General features: G+C 52.8%; 2 protein-coding genes across 3 annotated transcripts in view; one reads left to right on the plus strand and one right to left on the minus strand.

The window, feature by feature from the left end:
• The window catches only part of DGCR8 (DGCR8, microprocessor complex subunit), a 38,675-nt gene extending 24,470 nt beyond the window's left edge, over positions 1 to 14,205 (plus strand). The window contains exons 10-14 of the mRNA XM_012812683.2: positions 9,447 to 9,547; positions 9,841 to 9,947; positions 10,257 to 10,384; positions 11,691 to 11,804; positions 12,581 to 14,205. Of these exons, the coding sequence (XP_012668137.1) occupies positions 9,447 to 9,547; positions 9,841 to 9,947; positions 10,257 to 10,384; positions 11,691 to 11,804; positions 12,581 to 12,664 (534 nt within the window). The 3' untranslated portion in view covers positions 12,665 to 14,205. The remainder of the gene's footprint in view (positions 1 to 9,446; positions 9,548 to 9,840; positions 9,948 to 10,256; positions 10,385 to 11,690; positions 11,805 to 12,580) is intronic.
• A 618-nt stretch (positions 14,206 to 14,823) lies between these two features.
• Positions 14,824 to 19,343, minus strand: TRMT2A (tRNA methyltransferase 2 homolog A). Of its 2 annotated transcripts, none has more exons than XM_012812684.2 (12): positions 19,090 to 19,343; positions 18,322 to 18,872; positions 18,113 to 18,221; positions 17,698 to 17,879; positions 17,472 to 17,532; positions 17,213 to 17,328; positions 17,024 to 17,135; positions 16,194 to 16,316; positions 16,028 to 16,103; positions 15,621 to 15,737; positions 15,400 to 15,496; positions 14,824 to 15,320 (listed from the first exon to the last, which is right to left on the minus strand). In XM_012812684.2, exons 1-12 carry the CDS (start codon positions 19,111 to 19,113, stop codon positions 15,089 to 15,091), a joined length of 1,800 nt encoding a protein of 599 aa, XP_012668138.1. In that variant the 5' UTR covers positions 19,114 to 19,343; the 3' UTR covers positions 14,824 to 15,088. The 2 variants fall into 2 exon arrangements, with proteins under 2 accessions (XP_012668138.1, XP_003801760.1); XM_003801712.3 differs by having other exon boundaries at positions 17,418 to 17,532.
• Positions 19,344 to 19,404: the final 61 nt, after the last annotated feature.

A 19,404-nucleotide genomic window follows, 5' to 3' on the forward strand; every position in this document is an offset into this window, starting at 1 on the left:
CCCGCCACCTTAGGTGTACGTGGCTGGCGCCTTAGCCGGTTGAGCTATAGGCGCCGAGCCTGCCTGGCTATTTTCTTTGTCATTGCAGTTTGGCTGGGGCTGGATTTGAACCCGCCACCCTCGGGTGGCACCATATGGGTGCCCATATGGGGCTGACACCCTACCCACTGAGCCACAGGTGCCACCCATCCCACAGGTTTTGATAGCTTGTGGCCACACTGTCACTTAGTTCAAGGAATGTGATGGTGCCCTGCCTCACCTCCTCCTTGACCCTGCTGTGGCAGTAGGTTGTTTTGTTTCCATGACTTTGTGTGATGATGAGTGTTTCCGTTGGAGTTGAGTTCTACTTTAATTGCACTGTGGTCCATAAAGGTATAAGGTTTAATTTCTATTTTTTACATTTTTTTTGAAGTGTTGTGTCCTAGGATGTAATTGATCTTGGAGAATGATCCAGGAGCTGATGAGAACATCTATTCAGTAGTATTTGGGTGAAATGTTTTGTATGTCTGGTAAGCCCATTGTAGAGTTTTGTTTAAGGCCATTGTTTCCCTGCATAGTTTCTGCCTGGAGCATTTGTCCAGTTCTGTCAGTGGGGTGTTGGAGTCCCCAGCTGCTACCGTGTTGGTGTTTGTCATATGTATAGGGCACTATTGACAACTAGTAGGGATTGCTTTCTAAATTTGGGAGCAGTTAAGTTGGGCACATAAATATGTAGGACTGAACTGTCTTACTGTTGGATTATTCCCTTTACCAGGATATAGTGTCCATCTTTGTGTTTTTTTACTTTTGTAGCACTAAAGTCAATTGTGTCTACAATGAAAGTTGTAACTCATGCTTTTTTTTGATTTCCATTTGCATGAAATGTTTTCTACCCTTTCACCCCGATTCTTGATTTGTATGTTGGGGGGGGCGTTGATGTGTTTCCTAAAGACATCATATACTTGGTTTGTATTTTTTTTTTTAATCCAATTACCCAGCCTATGGTTCTTCAGAGGGGAATTTGAGCAGTTCACATTTGTTGAGAGGATTGATAGGTAGGGAGGAGTTTGGCTTGTCTTGTGTGGAGCTCTATTGCTTTGTTTCTTCATGTGGGCCATTGTGGTAGCTAGGCTGTGTCCTTTGGCTCTAAGAGTCTTTGCTGGCTATCCACTGTATATTTTAAGAGTCTGAGTACTTCTCACAGAGCAGGTCTAGATTTCCTCAATGTTTGCTTGTCAGTAAAATAATTGATTTCTCTATCAAATATAAAACTTAGTTTTGCAGGCAACCCAATCCTCAGCTGGCACTTGTTTAGAGAGATTGAAGGTAGAAGCCCACTCTCTTCTGGCTTGTGAAGTTTCCACTGAGAAGTTGGCTGTTAACCTGGTCTGTTTGCCCTTGTAGGTTAGGGGCTGCGTGCAGAGCCCAACTGCTTGCAGAATTTTCTCTTTCATTTTGACTGAGACCAGGTTAGTTACAATGTGTCTAGGAGATGCTCTGCTTGAATTGAGTTGTCCTGGGGTTCCTATTCATCTAACAGGTATATGTCTGAATCTTTTGGCAGTGGTTGGGAGATTTCCTGCTATAATATCATCAATTAGAGTTTCTGTGTTTGGGGGACTCTTGTTCTCCTTCAGGAATACCTGTAATTTGTATGTTGTATGTGTCATGTTATCCCATAACTCACTAAAAATGCTCTACTTTTACTCTATTCTGTGTGTTTAAATGACTGGGTTAACTAGAGGGCCTTGCCTTCAGGATGGGAAATTCTCTTTTCTTCATGGTTTAATCTGTTAAAACTTTCTAACATAGGGCGGTGCCTGTGGCTCAGTGGGTAGCGTGCTGGCCCCATATACTGCAGGTGGCAGGTTTGAACCTGGCCTCCGACAAACTGCAACAAAAAATAGCCAGGTGTTGTGGCAGGCACCTGTAGTCCCAGCTACTCAGGAAGCTGAGGCCTAAGAATTGCCTAAGCCCAGGAGTTGGAGGTTGCTGTGAGCTGTGATACCATGGCACTCTACCCAGGGCAATAGGGTAAGACTCTGTCTCAAAACAAACAGACAGACAAAAAATAAACAAACTTTCTAACATATACATGTATGTGTGTATAGATAGATAGAGAGAGAAAGAAAGAAACATGTTGTCTGGCTCTGTTGCCCAGGCTCAAGTTCTATGGTCACCATAGCTCACAGCAACCTTATTGACTCTTGGGTTCAAGTGATTCTTCTGCCTCAGCCTCCTGAGTACGTGGCACTATAGGCACCCAGCACCAGACCTGGCAGTTTTTTCTATTTTTAGTAGAGATGGGGTCTTACTCTTGCTCAGACTGGTCTCAAACTCCTGAGCTCACGGGATCCCACCTGCCTCGGCTTCCTAGAGTGCTGGGATTGCAGGTGTGAGCCACTGTGCTCAGCCTTTCTACTATATTTTGAAATTCCCTGAGTGTTTTTTTCAATTCCTCAAGCTCAGTTATATTTTCTAATTTCATCCAGGTCCCTGGAAGCTTTATTTTTCATTTCGGACACTGGGGACATGTTATGGAGTTTTTCACTGGTTTTCCACTTCCCCTTCAGTTCCCTTCATTGTGTTTGCTGTTTGTGATCTTCCGTTTGCATTTCTTCATGGTTGGAATCTTCCGTAGTGGCTGCACAGTGGCCCCGTGTGGCTGGTCTGCTCGGATTCTCATGTTGCAGAGTGTCTCTGCTGGTTTCTCCTTGTATGTGGTTTCTTCTTCTTTGTTTCCTTTTCCTACTTCTCTCTTTTCTTTCATCTTTTTGTCCTTTAGTTCTGGGCTTTGTGGTTAAAATGACCTATTATGATCCAAATGATCCAAATGGGAGCAGTGGATTAAAAGGAGGACCATTTGCAGTGGGGGTCCTTCTCAGTGTGCTTGGTGGAGCAATGGGACCAATCGAGAGATGACTGCCTGAGCTTGGAGGGTAGAACCAGAGCTGGCCCTGCTGGTAGTCTAGTATGGCCTCAGAGCCCTTGGGAAACCACACAGAACAGGACCTCAGTGCTCCTGATGCTTGCTTACAAATCAGGTGTTGGGTCCTGTCTGCCCAGTGGTTGTCAGGCTCCTGAGTCCTCTGCTTGCCCAGTTCCACACCAGACCCGCCTGCACTCTGTGAGGTGAGTGCCTGGCCGCAAGTTACTGGCTCCGTCCCAAAGAAGCCACGGGACAGACCATTTGCCCTACCCTACACCTTCTCCCTGATGGGAAAGACCCACCCAGATATCTGGACAGTCTTCAGTACACCCCCATTGGGAGCTGTGGGGGTGGCAGAGGTTTTCTGGCAGCCCTAATTCCCCAACGACTCCACCTGCTGGCTCTGCCTGTGGGCTGCCACATTCCTTCACCCTCTCCTCATGCTGGCTTCTTCCCTCCTTATCTGTGCCTCTCCTGGAGTCCTGGGATGTTACTCTATACTTTTATAATGCTGTTTCCAAGCAGGATGATGTAGCTGTCATGGCTGGTCACAGCTCTCCCCAGCTTCCCAGGAGAGGCTCAGGGTAAACTTCTGTGGGTGTGTCACTCCAGGTCACTGAGTGCTGAAGGGGTGGGTTGGGGGTGCAAGCATCTTGGAGGAAAGGTAGTGTCTGATTTTTTATATTTTTTCAGAGAGTCTCACGCTGTCCCCCTGAATAGACTGCAGTGGCATCATTGTGGGGTTTTGTTGTTGTTTTTTGAGATAGAGTTTAACCTTTTCACCCTCGGTAGAGTGCTGTGGTATCATAGCTCACAGCAACCTCACACTCTTGGGCTCAAGCAATTCTCCTGCCTCAGCCTCCCGAGTAGCTGGGACTAAAGGCACCCACCACAATGCCTGGCTATTTTTCTATTTGTTTGTTTAGCAGGCCTGGGCCAGGTTCAAACCCACTAGCCCCAGAGCATGTGGCTGGTGCCCTAACCACTGAGCACAGGTGCCCAGTCTTCCTCTTTCTTTTTTTTTTTTTTTTAAGACAAGAGTCTCACTCTGTTGCCCTCAGTAGAGTGCTGTGGCTTTACAACTCACAGCAACCTCACTGGGCTCAAGTGATCCTCCTTAGTCTCCTGAGTAGCTGGGACTATGGGCACATGCTCATATATACAGCAAATATTTTTCCGTTTTCTGCAGAGACGGGTCTCACTTTGCTTAGACTGGTCTCAAGCAGTGAGACCTTGGCCTCCCAGAGCTCTAGGATTACAGGTGTGAGCCCCATAACTAGCCCTTTATGTAACTTATTTTGTCATAAATAGGCCAGAGACAGATTACAGATCCCGCTTGGATCTGGTAATTGAATAGTCTCAAAGTACTGGTTTCTACAGGAAAAGTTATATTTTAGCTTTGTTTCTGAGTAACCCAGCTGTAGGGGAGAGGGGCAGGAGCTCTGCCTCACCAGACAGTCCATGGAGACTTTGAGAAGGGTTACTACATATGATGGAGCCCAGGTTGTGTAAGCTCACAACACCATCTCTCCTGAGCAGTGGCCCAGGTTTTCCTTGAATATGGGCTGGCAGAAATGTGTGTGAGTGATTATGGGTTTTGGTGCTGGGAAATAGCCCAGCTGTGAATCAGATTCTAAGTGTGCACTCTGGGGAATTGGAAAATCTTTCCAGAAACCACTTTGGGAAGGAACCTGAGAAAGAGGAGGTTACCCCAGGTGGAGAAGGGCCTGTATGTGGAGAACGCGATGTGACAGCTTCAGCTTAACTCAGAAATCCCACTGAGAGGTTGGGGGGTGGTGGAGGTCCACACCACTCCTCCAACCCCTGGCACCACCTGCCTGTTCATGCCTTACGCTGTGTACCTGGAGTGGGCGTCAGCTCTCACAAGATAAAGAGCAAACGCCCTGCAGGTGGGGACCCTGGCCACCCCACACTTCTGCCTGGCCAGCTGCAGATTAGCAGTCTTCAGGCTGGTCAGTGGCTATAAGGACTCACGGAACTCAGGAAAGCATAGGGCGAGGGCCAGGAGGACTCAAGGGCAGGAATCTGCCCTTGGAGTTGGGGTGTGTACCCCGCTCCTGAAGCATGGGCACCTTCATGAGCCAGGAAGTTCTCCAAATCTCCTTGGGGTTTTGGAACCCAGTCTCCAGCCCTCCTTCCCTTCCCTGAGTGGTAGAGCAATCTGAAAGTTCCCACCCTTTAATTACATGTTTAATCTGAGCCAGCTCATCTCTATAAGCTCAGATGTGGATCTTTTTTTTTTTCAAATGAGCTAGGGGTTCATGCTCACCTAGGCTGGAGCACAGTGGTGTGATAAGACCTCCCTGCAGCCTGGAACTCCTGGGCTCAACTGGTCTTCCCACCTTAGCCTCTGGAGTAGCTGGGACTCCACCCAACTAACTTTTAAATTTTTTTTATAAAATGTGGGGGTGGTGGTGGTGAGGGAGATGGGGGGCAATGGCTCCCCAAGATGCCCAGGTGGGTCTCAAATTCCTGGTCTCCAGTGATCTTGCCACCTTGGCCTCCTAAAGAGCTGGGATTTTATGCTCTTTTGAATAACTAAAGACACTCCTATCACTCAGGAAATCCTTAGGATTGTAGGAGCTCCATGCTGGAGATTCTTGACAAAGACCAGATATATTTTTATTATACTATACCTTGGTGTAGGGGGTCTTTTTTTAAAATTCTACCCAAAGGAAAAGTTTTGCTTTTGTTTTTTTTTTTTGGGACAGAGTCTCACTCTGCCACCCAAGGAGAGTCCTGTGGTATCACAGCTTACTGCACCCTCAAACTTGGGTTTGTGGGTGCCAGCAATCCTCCTGTCTCAGCCTCCCAGAGTGCTAGGACTGCAGGTGTGAGCCTCTGCACCTGGGCTAGTGTAGGGTGTGTTTCATTCGCGCCCCTCCTGAGAAGCCTTTTGACCTGATTTAGTTGTACACATACGTATCTATGATTCCCCATCTTGATATCTGTCTGAGGAGAAAGCAGGTTTTCCTGCAGGTGTGGTGCAGGGGAGTGGGCATGGCACGCACTCATCTCTACCTCCTGGGAGTAGGTTTTCCTGCAGGTGTGGTGGAGGGGAGTGGGCACACAGTCATCTCTACCTCCTGGGAAGTGTTTGGGAGGCTGCCTCTGCTCTGGGACAGCCCTGTTTTGGGCAGTGGGGTTGAGATGTCAGAGCAGGCGAGGGCCTGGGGCTCTGGGAGCTCCCTGCAGGTGGGTGCTTGTGAGGTGCAGGGCCAGAGCACTCGCCCAGAAGCAAGAAAAAATAGAAACAGAACTGTTAGTGCCTTTCACACTTGGAGTATTTTGTTGTCTTTTATCTAGTAGTTAATTGGCTATTTGTGAATTTAGGCATTAGTGATCAGGTGTTTTCAGTTTCTTCAACTGATTTTTTAATTTTCATGGCATTAAAGTCACTTTTGGTGCAGTTGTGTGAGTTCTGACAAATGAGCAGAGTACTGTGACCAACGTGGAAGTTGAGGTGCAGAAGTGCCTTCATTGTGTTGTGCCCTCTTAGGGCCCATTGTCTTCCCCATTCCAGAATGTCCTATTGGAGGTCCATGCAGCAAGTCTCCTTTGAATCTGGCCTTGGTGGCTGAGTGGTTGGCCCCCTCTAGGTGTATGCCATGGGTGTCTACTCCTGGACAGCAGCACATGCGGTGGCCGTGTGGGGTGTTGCCTCTTTGGCTCTAGGGATTGCTGGTGTCCTTCCAGGTTGTGGTGATGGGCAGTGAGGTTATGCAGTTCTGTGTGGGTCTTTGGGTCCACCCAGTTCTGTGTGGGCACCGGGGCTGGGGCTGCTGGGCCTATATCAGGCACTTACCTGGTATTGCCCTCGCACCTTCCTCAGTGAACTGTGATCTGGGGATGTGGCATCTATTCTGGGCTCTCCTCTGTCCTTTCTCTGATGCCACACCTCTATAACTTGAAATCTTGACGTTAGATAGTGGAAATCCTGGGTTTTTTCTTTCTTAAAAACTTTTTTGGCTTTTCTAGCAGCTCCTTTGTTTTAGAAATAGTATATCAATTTCTATAAACATTTCAGCTAGAACTTTAATTGGAATCATGCTAATCTGTGGATGAATTTGGGGAGAATTGACATCCTAACGATATTAAGCCTTCTAAATCATCAATACAGTCTATCTGTCCATTTACTAGGTCTTCTTTGTTATCTTTCAAATCACAGAGAAGGTAGTAGTTCTCAGCGCTTGGACCCTGCACATACTGTTTGGATTTAGACTTGGGTGATTCAGATGTTTGCCGCTGTTGTGAGCAGAACTCTAGTTTCAATTCTGATTGTTCATTGCTAGCAGAAATATACTTTATTGTTTGCATATTGACCTTATTTGGAAATTCTGGTTGTTTTCCTGTAGGCTTTGGATTTGCTGCATACAGGATCATGCCAAGTATGATTAAAGGCAGTGTGATTTCTTTCTTTCCAATCTGGGTACTTTCTCCTTTAGTTTTTGCCAAACTACTCTGGTGCGAGCCCCCAGTGCCCCTTTGACTGGAAATGTAAGAGCAGACAACTTTGTTCCTTACCTAAAGCCCCAGTGAGTGCGAGGTCTGTTCACCAGTCTCTTGCTATCGTGGGGAGGGTTTATGGGGAAATAGTGTTGCATTTTGTCTGATGCCCTTTTTGTGTCTGTTGATGTTATCATGTAATTTTCTTCTTTAATTTGTTAATGTAGTTAATTGTGTTGATGGGTTAAGTCCTTCTTGGGAATGGAATATATTTCTTTTATGTGTCGGTGGTTTCAATTTGCCAATATTTGTTGGTTGCTTCTATACTATATTCATGAAGGACATTAGTGTGTAGTTTTTGGTACTGTCTTTGCCTAGTGTTAATATTGTGGTACTGTTAGCATCATAAAATGAGTTGAGAAGTGTCCCTCCTCTTGAGTTATTTTGAAAGAGCTGGTATAGAATTGGTGTAATTTCTTTCTTAAAATTTGGGCTTGAAGTTTTCCTAGCGAGAATAGTATTTAAGTACAATGTCAGTTTCTTGAATAGGTACATGGCTATTGAGGCTATTTAGATAATCTGTATAATATTTTTTAAGGAATTGGTCCACTTTTACTCAGACTGTTGAATCCATGGGTGTCGGTTGTCTGTGGTGGTCCCTCATAGGCCTTGGACATCTGCCAGGTACTGATGACTCAAGTCCTCCTGTGATGTCTGTTAGAAACAGCAGTGGCTTGTCTTCTGGTCACTTCCGTCATTTGTCTGCAGAGCTGGAGCCACCACAGGTCCATGGCAGTTAAGTCTCAGTGCATGTGTGGCCTGCGGCAGCTTGGTACAAGCCCTCCTGGCTCAGGTCTTTTGCCAAAGCCTGGTGTCTCTGTGCCTCTGAGCCTGTGCTCTCTGCTGCGTGTGTGCCAGCTTTGGCGCTTCTAGATGGGTCTGGTAGCCCTGGAGTGGACTTGCAGCTCGGGCCTGCTTGCTCAGCCTGACTCCAGGGCAGCAGCCCAGGGATGGACTGCTGCTTGGAGGGCAGGGAGGGCAGGGCCTCACAGGCCAAAAGGCTCACATGTCACTGATGGCCAGCTGGCCAGCCCCTGAGTATGGTTCCAGGGTCTGTTGTCTTTCAGAGTGACTTTCCTTGGAAATAAGCCCACACAGATGTGGGCATATGTGGAGAATATCTTCTGGGGTCCTGTTTGAAGATAATAGTCATACCATGCCAGGCAGAGTTCCTGTTTGCCAGCCTGGGTGGTCCTCCTGGGGATAGTGCCTTCCTGTACATGGTTGCCAATATGTCTGCCTCCATGCCAAAGTGGGGGAAGGCCCAGGAGCTATCGTCTGTCTGTCCACAGAACCCTCCAGGGAAGGGCTGTGAGGAAGGTTCCCAAGGAGTGTGGGCCAGTGTGGCCCCTCTGGCTGGTGGCCCACTGCTTACTGTGGTGTGAGCTGTTAACTAATATTTGCTTGTCAACTGGGGACTCTGCTCAGAGCCACAGGGAGGCCTGTTCTGGGCTGCCTTGTGCCCCCCCCCCCCCCCCCCCGCCCCGAGAGAAACATGAAGTGGCAGTCTGTGGAGCCTGAGGATGTGATCTTCTGTAAAAGATTCAGTACGGATAGAATGAGATTAACGTGAGGTCACACACAGTGAGCAGTTGGGCCCTTAATTTAGTATGTCTGGTGTTTTCCTCAGAAGAGGGAAAGACAAGTAGAGAGGCCATGTGAAGGACAGAGTGGTCCTGCTGCAAGTTGGCAGGAGATGGTTGGTCTTTAGACTTCTGAAGAATTGTGCCTTAATTGATCAGAATCAGAGCCAGAAGAAGTATCCCTGGCCACCATGGGCCCAGGGTCTCTGTGGGGCACCAGACTCATCCCCCTGTGCTTAAGGGAGCATTGTGATGTGTTGGAGAGGGGCAGTGGTTGGGGGGTACAAAACACCACCCGTGCCCAGTTGGTCCCTTGTAGGACTGTGGGGTGGTGAGCTCAGGGGACGTCATGGGAGAGGCCCTGAGCTCCTGGCTGTGAGCCGTTGGTGGGCCTGCTGTACGCTCACGGCATCTGCTTTGTGTTGTAGTACTTCAACCACATCAGCATCGAGGACTCGCGGGTCTATGAGCTGACCAGCAAGGCCGGGCTGCTGTCCCCATATCAGATCCTCCACGAGTGCCTTAAACGGTAGGACGGGGTGCCTCCCCCTGCACTCAGGTCGGGGCTCCTCTCTGGTGTCCCACATCCTCAGTGGCTGACTGTCCCAAGCTGGAGGCGTTACTAGTTTTCTTTGAGAACACAGAAGCCCCTGGGTCCTGGCTATCAGGACTTCAGTCACATGTGTCCACAGTTCCCGTCTCCTCTGCTGAGACATAGGGTGGGAGAAGCCTGGCTTTTTCATCAGAGAGCCTTTGGCCTTATCCAGAGCAGCCCTTCCCTTCTCAGTTAATACCACCTGCTATCTTTGTTTTCTCTCAAAGAAACCATGGAATGGGTGACACATCCATCAAGTTTGAAGTGGTTCCTGGTAAAAACCAGAAGAGTGAATATGTCATGGCGTGTGGCAAGCACACAGTGCGCGGGTGGTGTAAGGACCCTCCTCTGTTGCTTCCCAGCCCTGGGGGATGGCACTGGGTGTGTGGCTTCATCGTGGGCTTGTTCTTCCTGAGCCCAGCTGTGTATTGGGTGCCACACATTTACTCTGAGATTGGGTTGGGGGCTATTCTCCTTGCCCCTCCTCTTTCTCCTGTTCCCCTCCTGCCACCTGTCTCTGCCCCACTGGCTCTCAGGGTACTGGGTTTGTGGGGCAAGGAACTGCAGGGGCGCCTGTCTAGGCAGGGTGTCTGTAAACAAGGAATGCTCATTGCGATGCTGTGTGCTTGCCTTCTCTTTGTAGGTAAGAATAAGAGAGTTGGAAAACAGTTAGCTTCTCAGAAAATCCTTCAACTGTTGCACCCACACGTCAAGAACTGGGGCTCTCTACTGCGCATGTATGGCCGTGAGAGCAGCAAGATGGTCAAGCAGGTAAGTGGCTCTCAGGCCTGGGGGCCTCCAGCTCAGGATTGCCTGAACCAGTGTGTCATGCTGGCTGTGTCAGTCATGCCTGTACTTTGTGGGCAGGAGATGGGTTGTCTGAATTTCCTGGAGATGGTCAGTGTGTGAGAGTGATCGGCGCTGCCTGGGCCCAGCTCTGTGGCTGGAGCTCAAGGCAGGGCCAGGCAGGAGATGGTGTTGGTGAGCCTGGCTCTGAGGGCAAGCAGGCTTGGGAGCCAGGCCCCTGGCACTCCCTGGGTGGCACACCCTCAGGCTCAGTTGATGCCCAGTAGCTGAGAGACTGGGCATGTCAGGGCACTCTCTCTGGTCCACCTCTAACAGAAGAACACGTGTGTGTCATCTCTGTTGTTTCCGCCATTGTGACCACGATCTTGAAATGTAAGCCAGTGCACATACCCAGAGGGTGGAAGGAAGTGCTGGGAGGCGAGTGTTCAAGTTCTTGGTTTTTCTCAGTGTTGATGGAAACTCCAGGTTGTTGGTGTCCTTCTTGGTGGGGGGCAGTAGGTATGAACAGGTGGGTGCTGCAAGTGGGGTGGCGTGAGAACTGCTGTGCGCTCTCAGGCTGAGCTGGCAGCCTGGAGGAGTGCAACACCACTGTAAGCTCCCCTGGGACTTTGTACTGTCGCTGAAGAGGCCTTTGGACATGATAAAGATAAGGCAGGGGGAGGCAGGCCACAACGGCACCCAGCGTGTGTAAGGATAGACACTTTCAGGCAAGCAGTTGTAACATAGATAAAACTTGCTTCTGCCTTTACTATGTGTAGTCCCAGGTGCAGATGGAGGAGAGAAAGCAAACCTTCCTTTCGCCCATGGTAGAGGTCTTCTCTAAGCAGGACAGTAGTCCCAGCCTGGCACAGCCCAGCACAGGGGAGCTCTGGCACCCTAGGGTATACCAGTGCTCTCAGAGATGGCCTTTAAAGACAGGAAGGGGCCCAGGACAGCTTGTCTGGCTGTGTAAGCTGTAGGATGTGCAGAAAACTCATTGCCTGGGGCTAGTATGCTCTGACCCCTCTATTGGAGGGTGAGGCCTCTCTACTCTGGGTCCAGTGAGCACCCAGTCTCCCTATTCTGCCCAGGCAAGAGGAGGCAGAAGTGGGATGGGATGGGATGGCTGGAGAGCAGCCCGGGTATCATTGAAGAAGGGCAGCTGGTATACACCTGGTGGCCATGTCTCCTGGCTGCTGTGTCCCTGCCAGGCCCTAGGTGCTCCTGCCTCACAGGGTCATGGGGCACACTGCTGCCAGGCAGTCCTGAGAGTGGGGCCCTGTGTCCCCAGGAGACCTCAGACAAAAGTGTCATCGAGTTGCAGCAGTATGCGAAGAAGAACAAGCCCAACCTGCACATCCTGAGCAAGCTCCAGGAGGAGATGAAGAGGCTGGCTGAGGAGAGGGTGAGTACTGCCTTCACCTGCCCCAGCCCCTCCTTCCAGATGAGGTTCAATATGTGCGAAATTTTATAAAATTGCTCTACTTTTATAGTAGAGCCAGCTTGTGGTCAGTGAAGGGCCAGGCCACTGTACTCTATGACTAGAGTCCTGACTCCAAGCAATCGTTTAAGGGGAGGTGTCCTGGGGCTACTCACAAGTTCACTGAGCAATTGAACCTGGTAGGGCTTGGTCTCAGTGAAGCTTCCTAAAGCTACCTTGGGTGCCCCATGCCAAGAGGGGACTGCAAGGCTGACAGTGGCTGCTCACGGCTCTGCCTAGGCAGGATCTTTCTTAGTGGTAGCCTTCAGGGCCTGTGTTGAAAGCCCCGGGAGGCTGCCCATGCCTCACTCCTACCCTGGGCAGTGGTGAGGGCCTTGCCTACCTGGAGCTAGCAGGACTGCCTGGCTTGTTCTTGGTCAGGAGTGGGGGCTGTGGGGCCCTGGCTGGGGGGTGGGGAGAGACTGAGTTTGTCGCTGTGCCCACACCCAACTCCTTCACTTGTACGTGTACACCTGATACCACGGGACTGCTCTTTGCAGTGGCATTCTAGAGCCTGTCCAGCCCTGGCTCAACTGTTCCCCAGGCCTTCCTCCTCCTCCCAGCCTGGCATCCCAATTAACTGGGAGCTTCCAGAGTCCAGGGCCTCATAGCACCAGTCTATGGAGCTCTTGTTCCACCGTGTTCCCCACACTATCCCTGTGCCAAACCCACCTTGCTGGCATTCCTGACCTATTTTTCAGGAGGAGACACGGAAGAAGCCCAAGATGTCGATTGTGGCGTCTGCGCAGCCTGGCGGTGAGCCCCTGTGCACTGTGGATGTGTGAGGCAGCAGCACGCCCGGGGTGTGGGGGCCTCCCACGGCACTGCCCAGGAGACCACCAGTCACTCATCAGCTACTGGAGTCAGGCCTCCAACTTCAGTTCCTCCCTTGTGGCCAGAGTATCTGAGGGCCTGGGCCAGAGGTGGAGGCTCTGGTGCAGGGGACAGGCACAGCCACACAGCATACGTAAGGTAGTGATTCTCCCTTGGAAGCTGCTCCCGGGCCTGGACAGGTTGACTCTTCAGTGCCTGCACAGGAGGGAGCTGTAGTTCCTAGGCAGCTGCAGACCTCGGTGCACCTGATGCAGGCTGCTTTCACGAAGGTTCTCATGGTTCTGGTGTGTGACCTGCCCTGACAACTTTTGAGAAAGGACACTGAGTGCTGTGACTGTGGCTGGCTTGTGGTGCCAAGTGGCCCCTGTGCCTGGGCCGCTTGCAGAGCCCATTGCAGGGTCCTGGCCAGCAGGTGCACCAGCACCCCTCCCCCACCTGCCTTCTGTGTTTTCCCTTTTTCCTCTGAAGAAGTTACAACAGAGGAGTATTTCAGACCTTTTTGGTTTAAAATAAACAGAATTTTAGCATCAGCACTGCTTTTCAAGATGGCAGGCAAACCATCAAGGTTGCTCCCCAGCCTGGATGCAGTGCCAGCGAGGATGTTCTGTGGCCTCCCTGGCATGCTGGCCTGCTGCTGAGCATGGTCCACTTTTGTGATCAAGTCTTAATACCCTGAAAGTGCACCTCCCTGGACACTGAGGCCACCTTTGCTGGCCTCTGGCAACAGTTTTTTATGAAGATTTTTGCACAGTCAAGTCCATTTGTCCACTCATTTATTTTTAAAGCTTTTATGATATTTTAGCATTTGGAAAAGAAACTTTTACAGTGAGGGTAGTAGATAGATTTGGAGTCATGCATTTTACCAAGTGGACTTCTTTAAATAGGAAGCAAGGCCTTCAGTGCAGTCAGTCTACTTGGTATGGACGCACAGTGAGTGGCTGCCTCCTGGTGACAGTGGCTTCCCTGGATCTTAGTGGAGGCTGCCCTTACTCCTCAACCAGCACTGATGCTTGCTGGGCCCCTGTGGATGGGTGTGGGGTGTATGTCCCAGGACATGAGGGTGTACTCAGGGCCCTGGTGGTGGTGCCAGCTATTGCTGGCCATCCCTAGCACCCATATAGGGTGCCATGTCTTCATGCCATCTGATGCAAGCAAGCCCAGCATTTTGAGGCATCTGCCTTACCATGCTGCCCATGGGTGGGGTGATGGTGTTTTTTCTTTGGAAGACATGGGGTCAGCCTGTGGGCCACCCACAGCATATCCTTCCATCACCACCTGTATGACCAAGGTTGGCTTCTGTGTTGACCTTTCAAAAGAAATCCCTGAATCAAGTTGCTGTAATTAGAACCTGCTTCTGTCTTGCCTCCCGTCTGCAGCTGTGAATAATCACTTGACCATGACTGTTGCCCTTAAGACAGCCAGATGCGCCTGTGAACCAAAGCTCTGTGCACATGTTCCCCTGGAGACCAGGGAGCCTTGCCGTCACTCACTGGTCCCTCGCAGTCTGTGCCCCTACCCCACCCCTGGTCCACCAAGTGTCCAAGTGTGGGTGCAAGTTGTATGCAGTCCTGCTGTGAGGTCAGGGAGCCTCTGCCTCTGGGCCCAGGGCTGTGGCTGGAAGGCAAGCCTCGATTGTCTGAACGCATAAAGCAAACTGTCTGAAAGGGAATGGCTGCTGTTTTTCTTCTGAGGGCAGGAGGCTGAGGGCCTTGGACACACTTGCTCCTGCAGGAGCTGAGCACTACCCAAGGGTTATATGGTCCTGGGCCCCTCCTTGGTCGCCGGCATCCCTCCTGGGCTGAGTATAGGAGGGACCTTCCCTTGACCAGGTGCTGGGACTGTGACCACTGTCTACAATGGGAGAGGTGGGCTGCCTGGCCACTCCTCAAGCCTGCCACCCAGGTGGTGGTTGCTTGAGGTCTGTGTCTCTGCCTCTTCCTGGGTTCAAGTGTAAAATCCAACATTTGTGAGCAAGCTCTGCACTGACTCCCGCACCCAGCCTCCAACCCTAGCTATGCATGGCTAACATGCCCAACACACCCTGCTTAGCACCCTCAGCAGAGCGTTGAGAGCACCTCTGTGCCCAAACTGGCTCACCACAGAGACAGTCTTAGTTTAGCACTGTTTATTCCAGCCCTCAGGACTTAGCTGTTCTGGTAAGGGCACAGGTGGGGAACAGGCCACAGGAGCCCACCTGTCTTCCCAGTCAGAGTGAAGAGCCCTAAGCCCATGGCAACAGGCCGGTCCTGGTGGGAGCCAGCTGCTTGCCTCTGAGCACCCTGGGGTCCCTGGGCAGGGCTGTGGGAGTCCCTTTGCCTTCTGGCCCCATTATAGGGCCCTGCTCTGAAAGAACTGCCTGTTGCTGGTCTCAGGGCCTAGGATGAGGAAGAGGCCCCAATTTCCTGTGGGGTACCATCTGTGGGCCCTGGTAGGGGCTGGCTTGGAGGGTCCTGGAGCCCCAGGATCCCTGTGCCATTGGTGAGCTCCACCCTCTGGAATAGGATGAGCATCTCACAGTGTGGGGTCTGTGGGAACAGGTCCACGGCCACAGCTTTGACAGGCTGGAATGGGGTGCCCTTTACACGATTAGATGGGGCCCTGCAGAGGCTGTGGTGGCAGGAGGTAGCACCAAGGTTAGCCCCATGGCTAGGCCCTGGCCCACCCTCCCACACCTCCCAGCACTTACTCCACAAAGTTGCCCATGGCTGCCCGGGGGTTGCAGGAGACATAAAGGATCCGCTTGAGGTTCTCAGCTCTGCGGAGGGCCAGGATCACCTTGGAATCTGAGGAGGCAGATGTGGGCTGGGTGCCTAGGGCCCAAGACTGAACAGCCTGGTATGCCACCATGATACCCATGTTCTTCCCTGTGCCACCTCCCCCTCCACCCTCCAAGCAGGGGCCACTCACGTAGGCCAGCACGGGGAGGGTCCAGGATAGCCACGAGCTGCTGGGAGGCCAGTCTGCTAATCAGGGCAGGCATCAGGTCCTCAGCCCTCCCACAGTGGAACTCAACGTTGCTCAGCTCTGAAGATGACCCCACAGCCTGTCAGTAGGTCTTGGACACCCTCCCTCACAGAGCCCTGGGAACCCAGTAGCCAAGGAGCTTGCTAGCTCTGCCTTCCTGCTGTGCAGCCCCAGGACTCAAATGTACAGTAGTTCCCCTCAGAGAGTTTTACTGTGCCCTGCATCCCTCCTCCCCCCGTTGGTCCTTGGAGCCCCAGGGTAATAGAGGGTGCACTCCAAGTGCCCTTTTGCAGGTATGTGCAGGAGTGGGGAGGGAAGGCTACTACCCCAAGCCCACCTGCTATGCTCACCATTGGTGTGGGCATTCACCCAGGCATCCTCCACGGCCTCTGGGCACAGCTCAACCCCAATGACTCTCTTTACTTTCTGGAACAGGAAGAGCACAGACAATGGTGCCTACCCAGGGCTCCTCAGGTAGGGGACTTGATGTGGGTTGTGGGGTGGGGAGAGGCTCACCCTGGCCAGGGCCAGGCCAATAGTGCCGGTACCACAGCACACATCCAGCACCGTGCTGCCCCCATCCAGCTGGGCCCACTCCTGGATGACTGTATAGAGGACTTCAGCCGCAAGTGTGTTCACCTGGAATGTGGTGGTGCCCAGGGTATCAGCAGCTCCCCTCCTATACCCTCAGTGCACTTAACCCCCGGCTCCAACTGCTGAGACCTCTGGGCCCAGGCAGCATATCCTCTTCCCCAACCCTGCCTCCAGCCCTCTTGCCACATCATGCCAGTGACCCTACCCTGCCTCCTACCTTCAAGAGCCAAGTCAGTGGCAACCTCCCTACCTTAAGTTCACAAAGAACCCTCCCGTGAGTGCTGAGCTTGCAGGATTCCCACAGCTGCTCAACTGGCTGCACCAGCAAAGAGGACTCTCTACACCAGCAAGAACTACCATCTTGCACCAGGGCCTTTGGAGTCACCTGACTACCACCCCGCACCCCAACTCTGGCCCTCCGGCAAAAGTCCTGCTAGGCTTGTGTCCAAAAGAGGGTCCTCACCTGCTCCAGACTCCATACCTCCCTTTAGGTCTCTCCTCACAGGCTCCCTCTGATCAGGAATGGGCCTGAAACTGTTCTGGCCTAAAGGCCACCCTGCTCTGCCAAGCCAGAGCCTTGTCCCATGGTGTGAAATGCAACTGGAGAGTCCTTCAGGGCCTCCCTGTAGGAACAGCTCTTCCCAAATCTCAAGCCAGCCCCCATTGTTGTGCTAGGTCACTGTCCCGTCACGTCCTGACGGTGAGTCAGGCGTCCCTCTGTGTGTCCTTGTGCCCACCAGGGTCTCAGCTACCTGAAAGAAGGCGTGAGGAGAGATCCGGAAGGTCAGCCCAAGCAGGTCCTCATGGATGCACCGGTCCCCAGCGACATGCTCCAGGGGCAGGCCCTCCTGGCTGGGAGTCTTTCTATGGGTGGAGATGGAAGGCCTTCAAGGCTACCAGCCCCTGTGGGGACCCACCTCACCACCTCCCGGGCTACTCACCGCTGTCCCTCTTCAACGAAGTAGAGGCAGGTCACCCCACTGGCCTTGCCTGGCCCTGCCACAAAGTGCTGTGCTAGGGAAGCCTTCAGCTCTGCCAGCTCCCCAGGGCTTAGTTTCTGGAACAGGTGGTAAGAAAGCCCCATCAGGCTGTGCTGAGGCCCACCCAGGCCAGACACCCTCCCCCAGTAAGGCCCCCACCTAAGACCTGGGGGTGGAAGTGGGCAATGGCCATGGCCTGGCCACGACGACTGGTACGCACAGTCAGCTGCCTCCAGTGGCCTGTGTATGTCTCTGGGTCATACGCCGAGTATGGCGTGGACCTGTGGGAATCACAGATGGCCTTGAGTTCCCTATGTCTGCCAGCCAGGACTGGGGAGCAGCCTCCCTGCTCTCTGCTCCATATAGACCCTCCAGAGCACCCTCGAATCCCTGCCTTCTGCCCCAGAGCACCCAGGGCTGCCAGGAGCCTGGCCACGGGTCCTCACCGAATGAACTCCTGGAATGCCTTCACCACTTGCTTGGTGGCTTCAGGGATGTGCACGGTGTCAAAGGGGGCAGCCACGGCACATGACCCACCCTTATACTTGCCAAGCCGGCAGCCAACTGTGTTGTCCTCTCCGTCCACCCCAACGCCAACCAGAAACTCACACTTATTACGATACTCAGTCTGCAGAGAGGCAAAGAGACATGCAGACTTCACTGCGGCTCTCCAGCATTGGTGTCTGGAAAACCGCAATTTCCCTACAGGGCTAGCAGACAAAACAAAGAGAATTTATTAACAGCCATGCAGTGAGTCGCCAAAACGAAATGCAAAGCAGGGAGACTGATGGGAAAGGTAAGCAATTGAAAGATTTTATAAGTACAGGATGAGAGTTGGTGGCTGCCACAGCCCTGGCCAACCTGCTGGGGTGATGGGTGGACCCCCTCCAGCGGGCAACAGGCCTTGTTGTGCTTGTGCCTCTGTGAGAGCAGCCAAGGCAGCATGGCACAGTTGGTGTTCCCGATTTCCCTGCAGGGAAAGGGGGCGGCAGGTCAGCAGTCTGACTGCACACTGCCCCATCTATGCTCGCCTTCCCCCAAATGCACTGGTGCCCGGTGCACACACTCACTTCGCCAGTTTCTGCAGCACCTGCTCACATTCCAGCCGCTTCCGCTCCAGCTGCTCAGCATAGGGCACTGTCCAAAGAGGAGTTACGACGTCGGCAACATGTGTCACAGGAGGCTCACCCTCACCCTCTTGTCGCCTCCTCTTGGCCAGGGGGTCAGCCTTGGGCCGGGCCAGGCGCACGCTGAGTGGGCGGCCTTTCCAGAGGGCACCGTGCAACACACGCAGGGCCTTGTCCCGCTCAGCAGCGCTGCGGAACGTCACGAAGGCGCAGGGTGGTTGTCCGAAAAGTTTGGTCTTGTGGGGCTGCAGGCCGAAGCGGCCCAAAAAGCGTCGCACGTCACTGAAACTGGCGTGGCGAGGAACATTCTGCAGCTCCAGCTTGAAAATCTCCGAAGTAAACACGTCGTCTCTGATGTAGCTATAGAGCCCAAGCTGCGGCCCTGGCCCTGCAGCCGCGCCAGCTTCCTCCTCCTCCTCCCGGGGTGCTGGGGCCGCAGGGCTGCCCCGGGCACCTCTGCTGTCCAGGCTGCAGCCCTCCACGGGCTCCGGGCCCTGAATGTGGACACGCGGGATCAGGCTGAGGGCCTGACCCCGGGTCTCTGTCCCACCCAGGCCAGCCCATCACTTCGTTTCTGCCTCGCTGGTCCCTCCACTTCCTTTCTTCCTCCACCTCAGTCCCACATCCCCGTCTCAACTCCTACGGGCTTTCCACCCTGCCCCACGCCCTCCCACTCCATCCCCATCCAGACCCCCTCTCCCTTCACTCTACTTCGCAGTCCAGCTTGTCGCTCATTGTCTGGGCTGTTCGCCGTAAAGACTGGGGACCCCGCGAGGGCCGCCTCGCTGTCTGGGCCTGTCACACGTGAGGTGCTCAGAGAGCAGGGGAGACGATGCGAGGTCGCCCACGGGGCTGGGCTGTTACGCCAGTCCTCAGGACCAGGTCTGGGTCTTCGGCATGGGGCTGTACTGCCCACTTGCCTCACCCAGAGCTCTTGAGTCCGCCAGCACGTGCCGCCGAACTGGCGCGTCTCTATAGTCCCGACTTCCGGTGACGTCATCGCCCCGCGCCGGCCCTGTTCCCCCC

Source organism: Otolemur garnettii, unplaced genomic scaffold (genome assembly GCF_000181295.1).
Source record: "Otolemur garnettii isolate 467f Iridium unplaced genomic scaffold, OtoGar3 scaffold00218, whole genome shotgun sequence".
In the NCBI taxonomy this organism is placed as follows: Eukaryota; Metazoa; Chordata; class Mammalia; order Primates; family Galagidae; genus Otolemur; species Otolemur garnettii.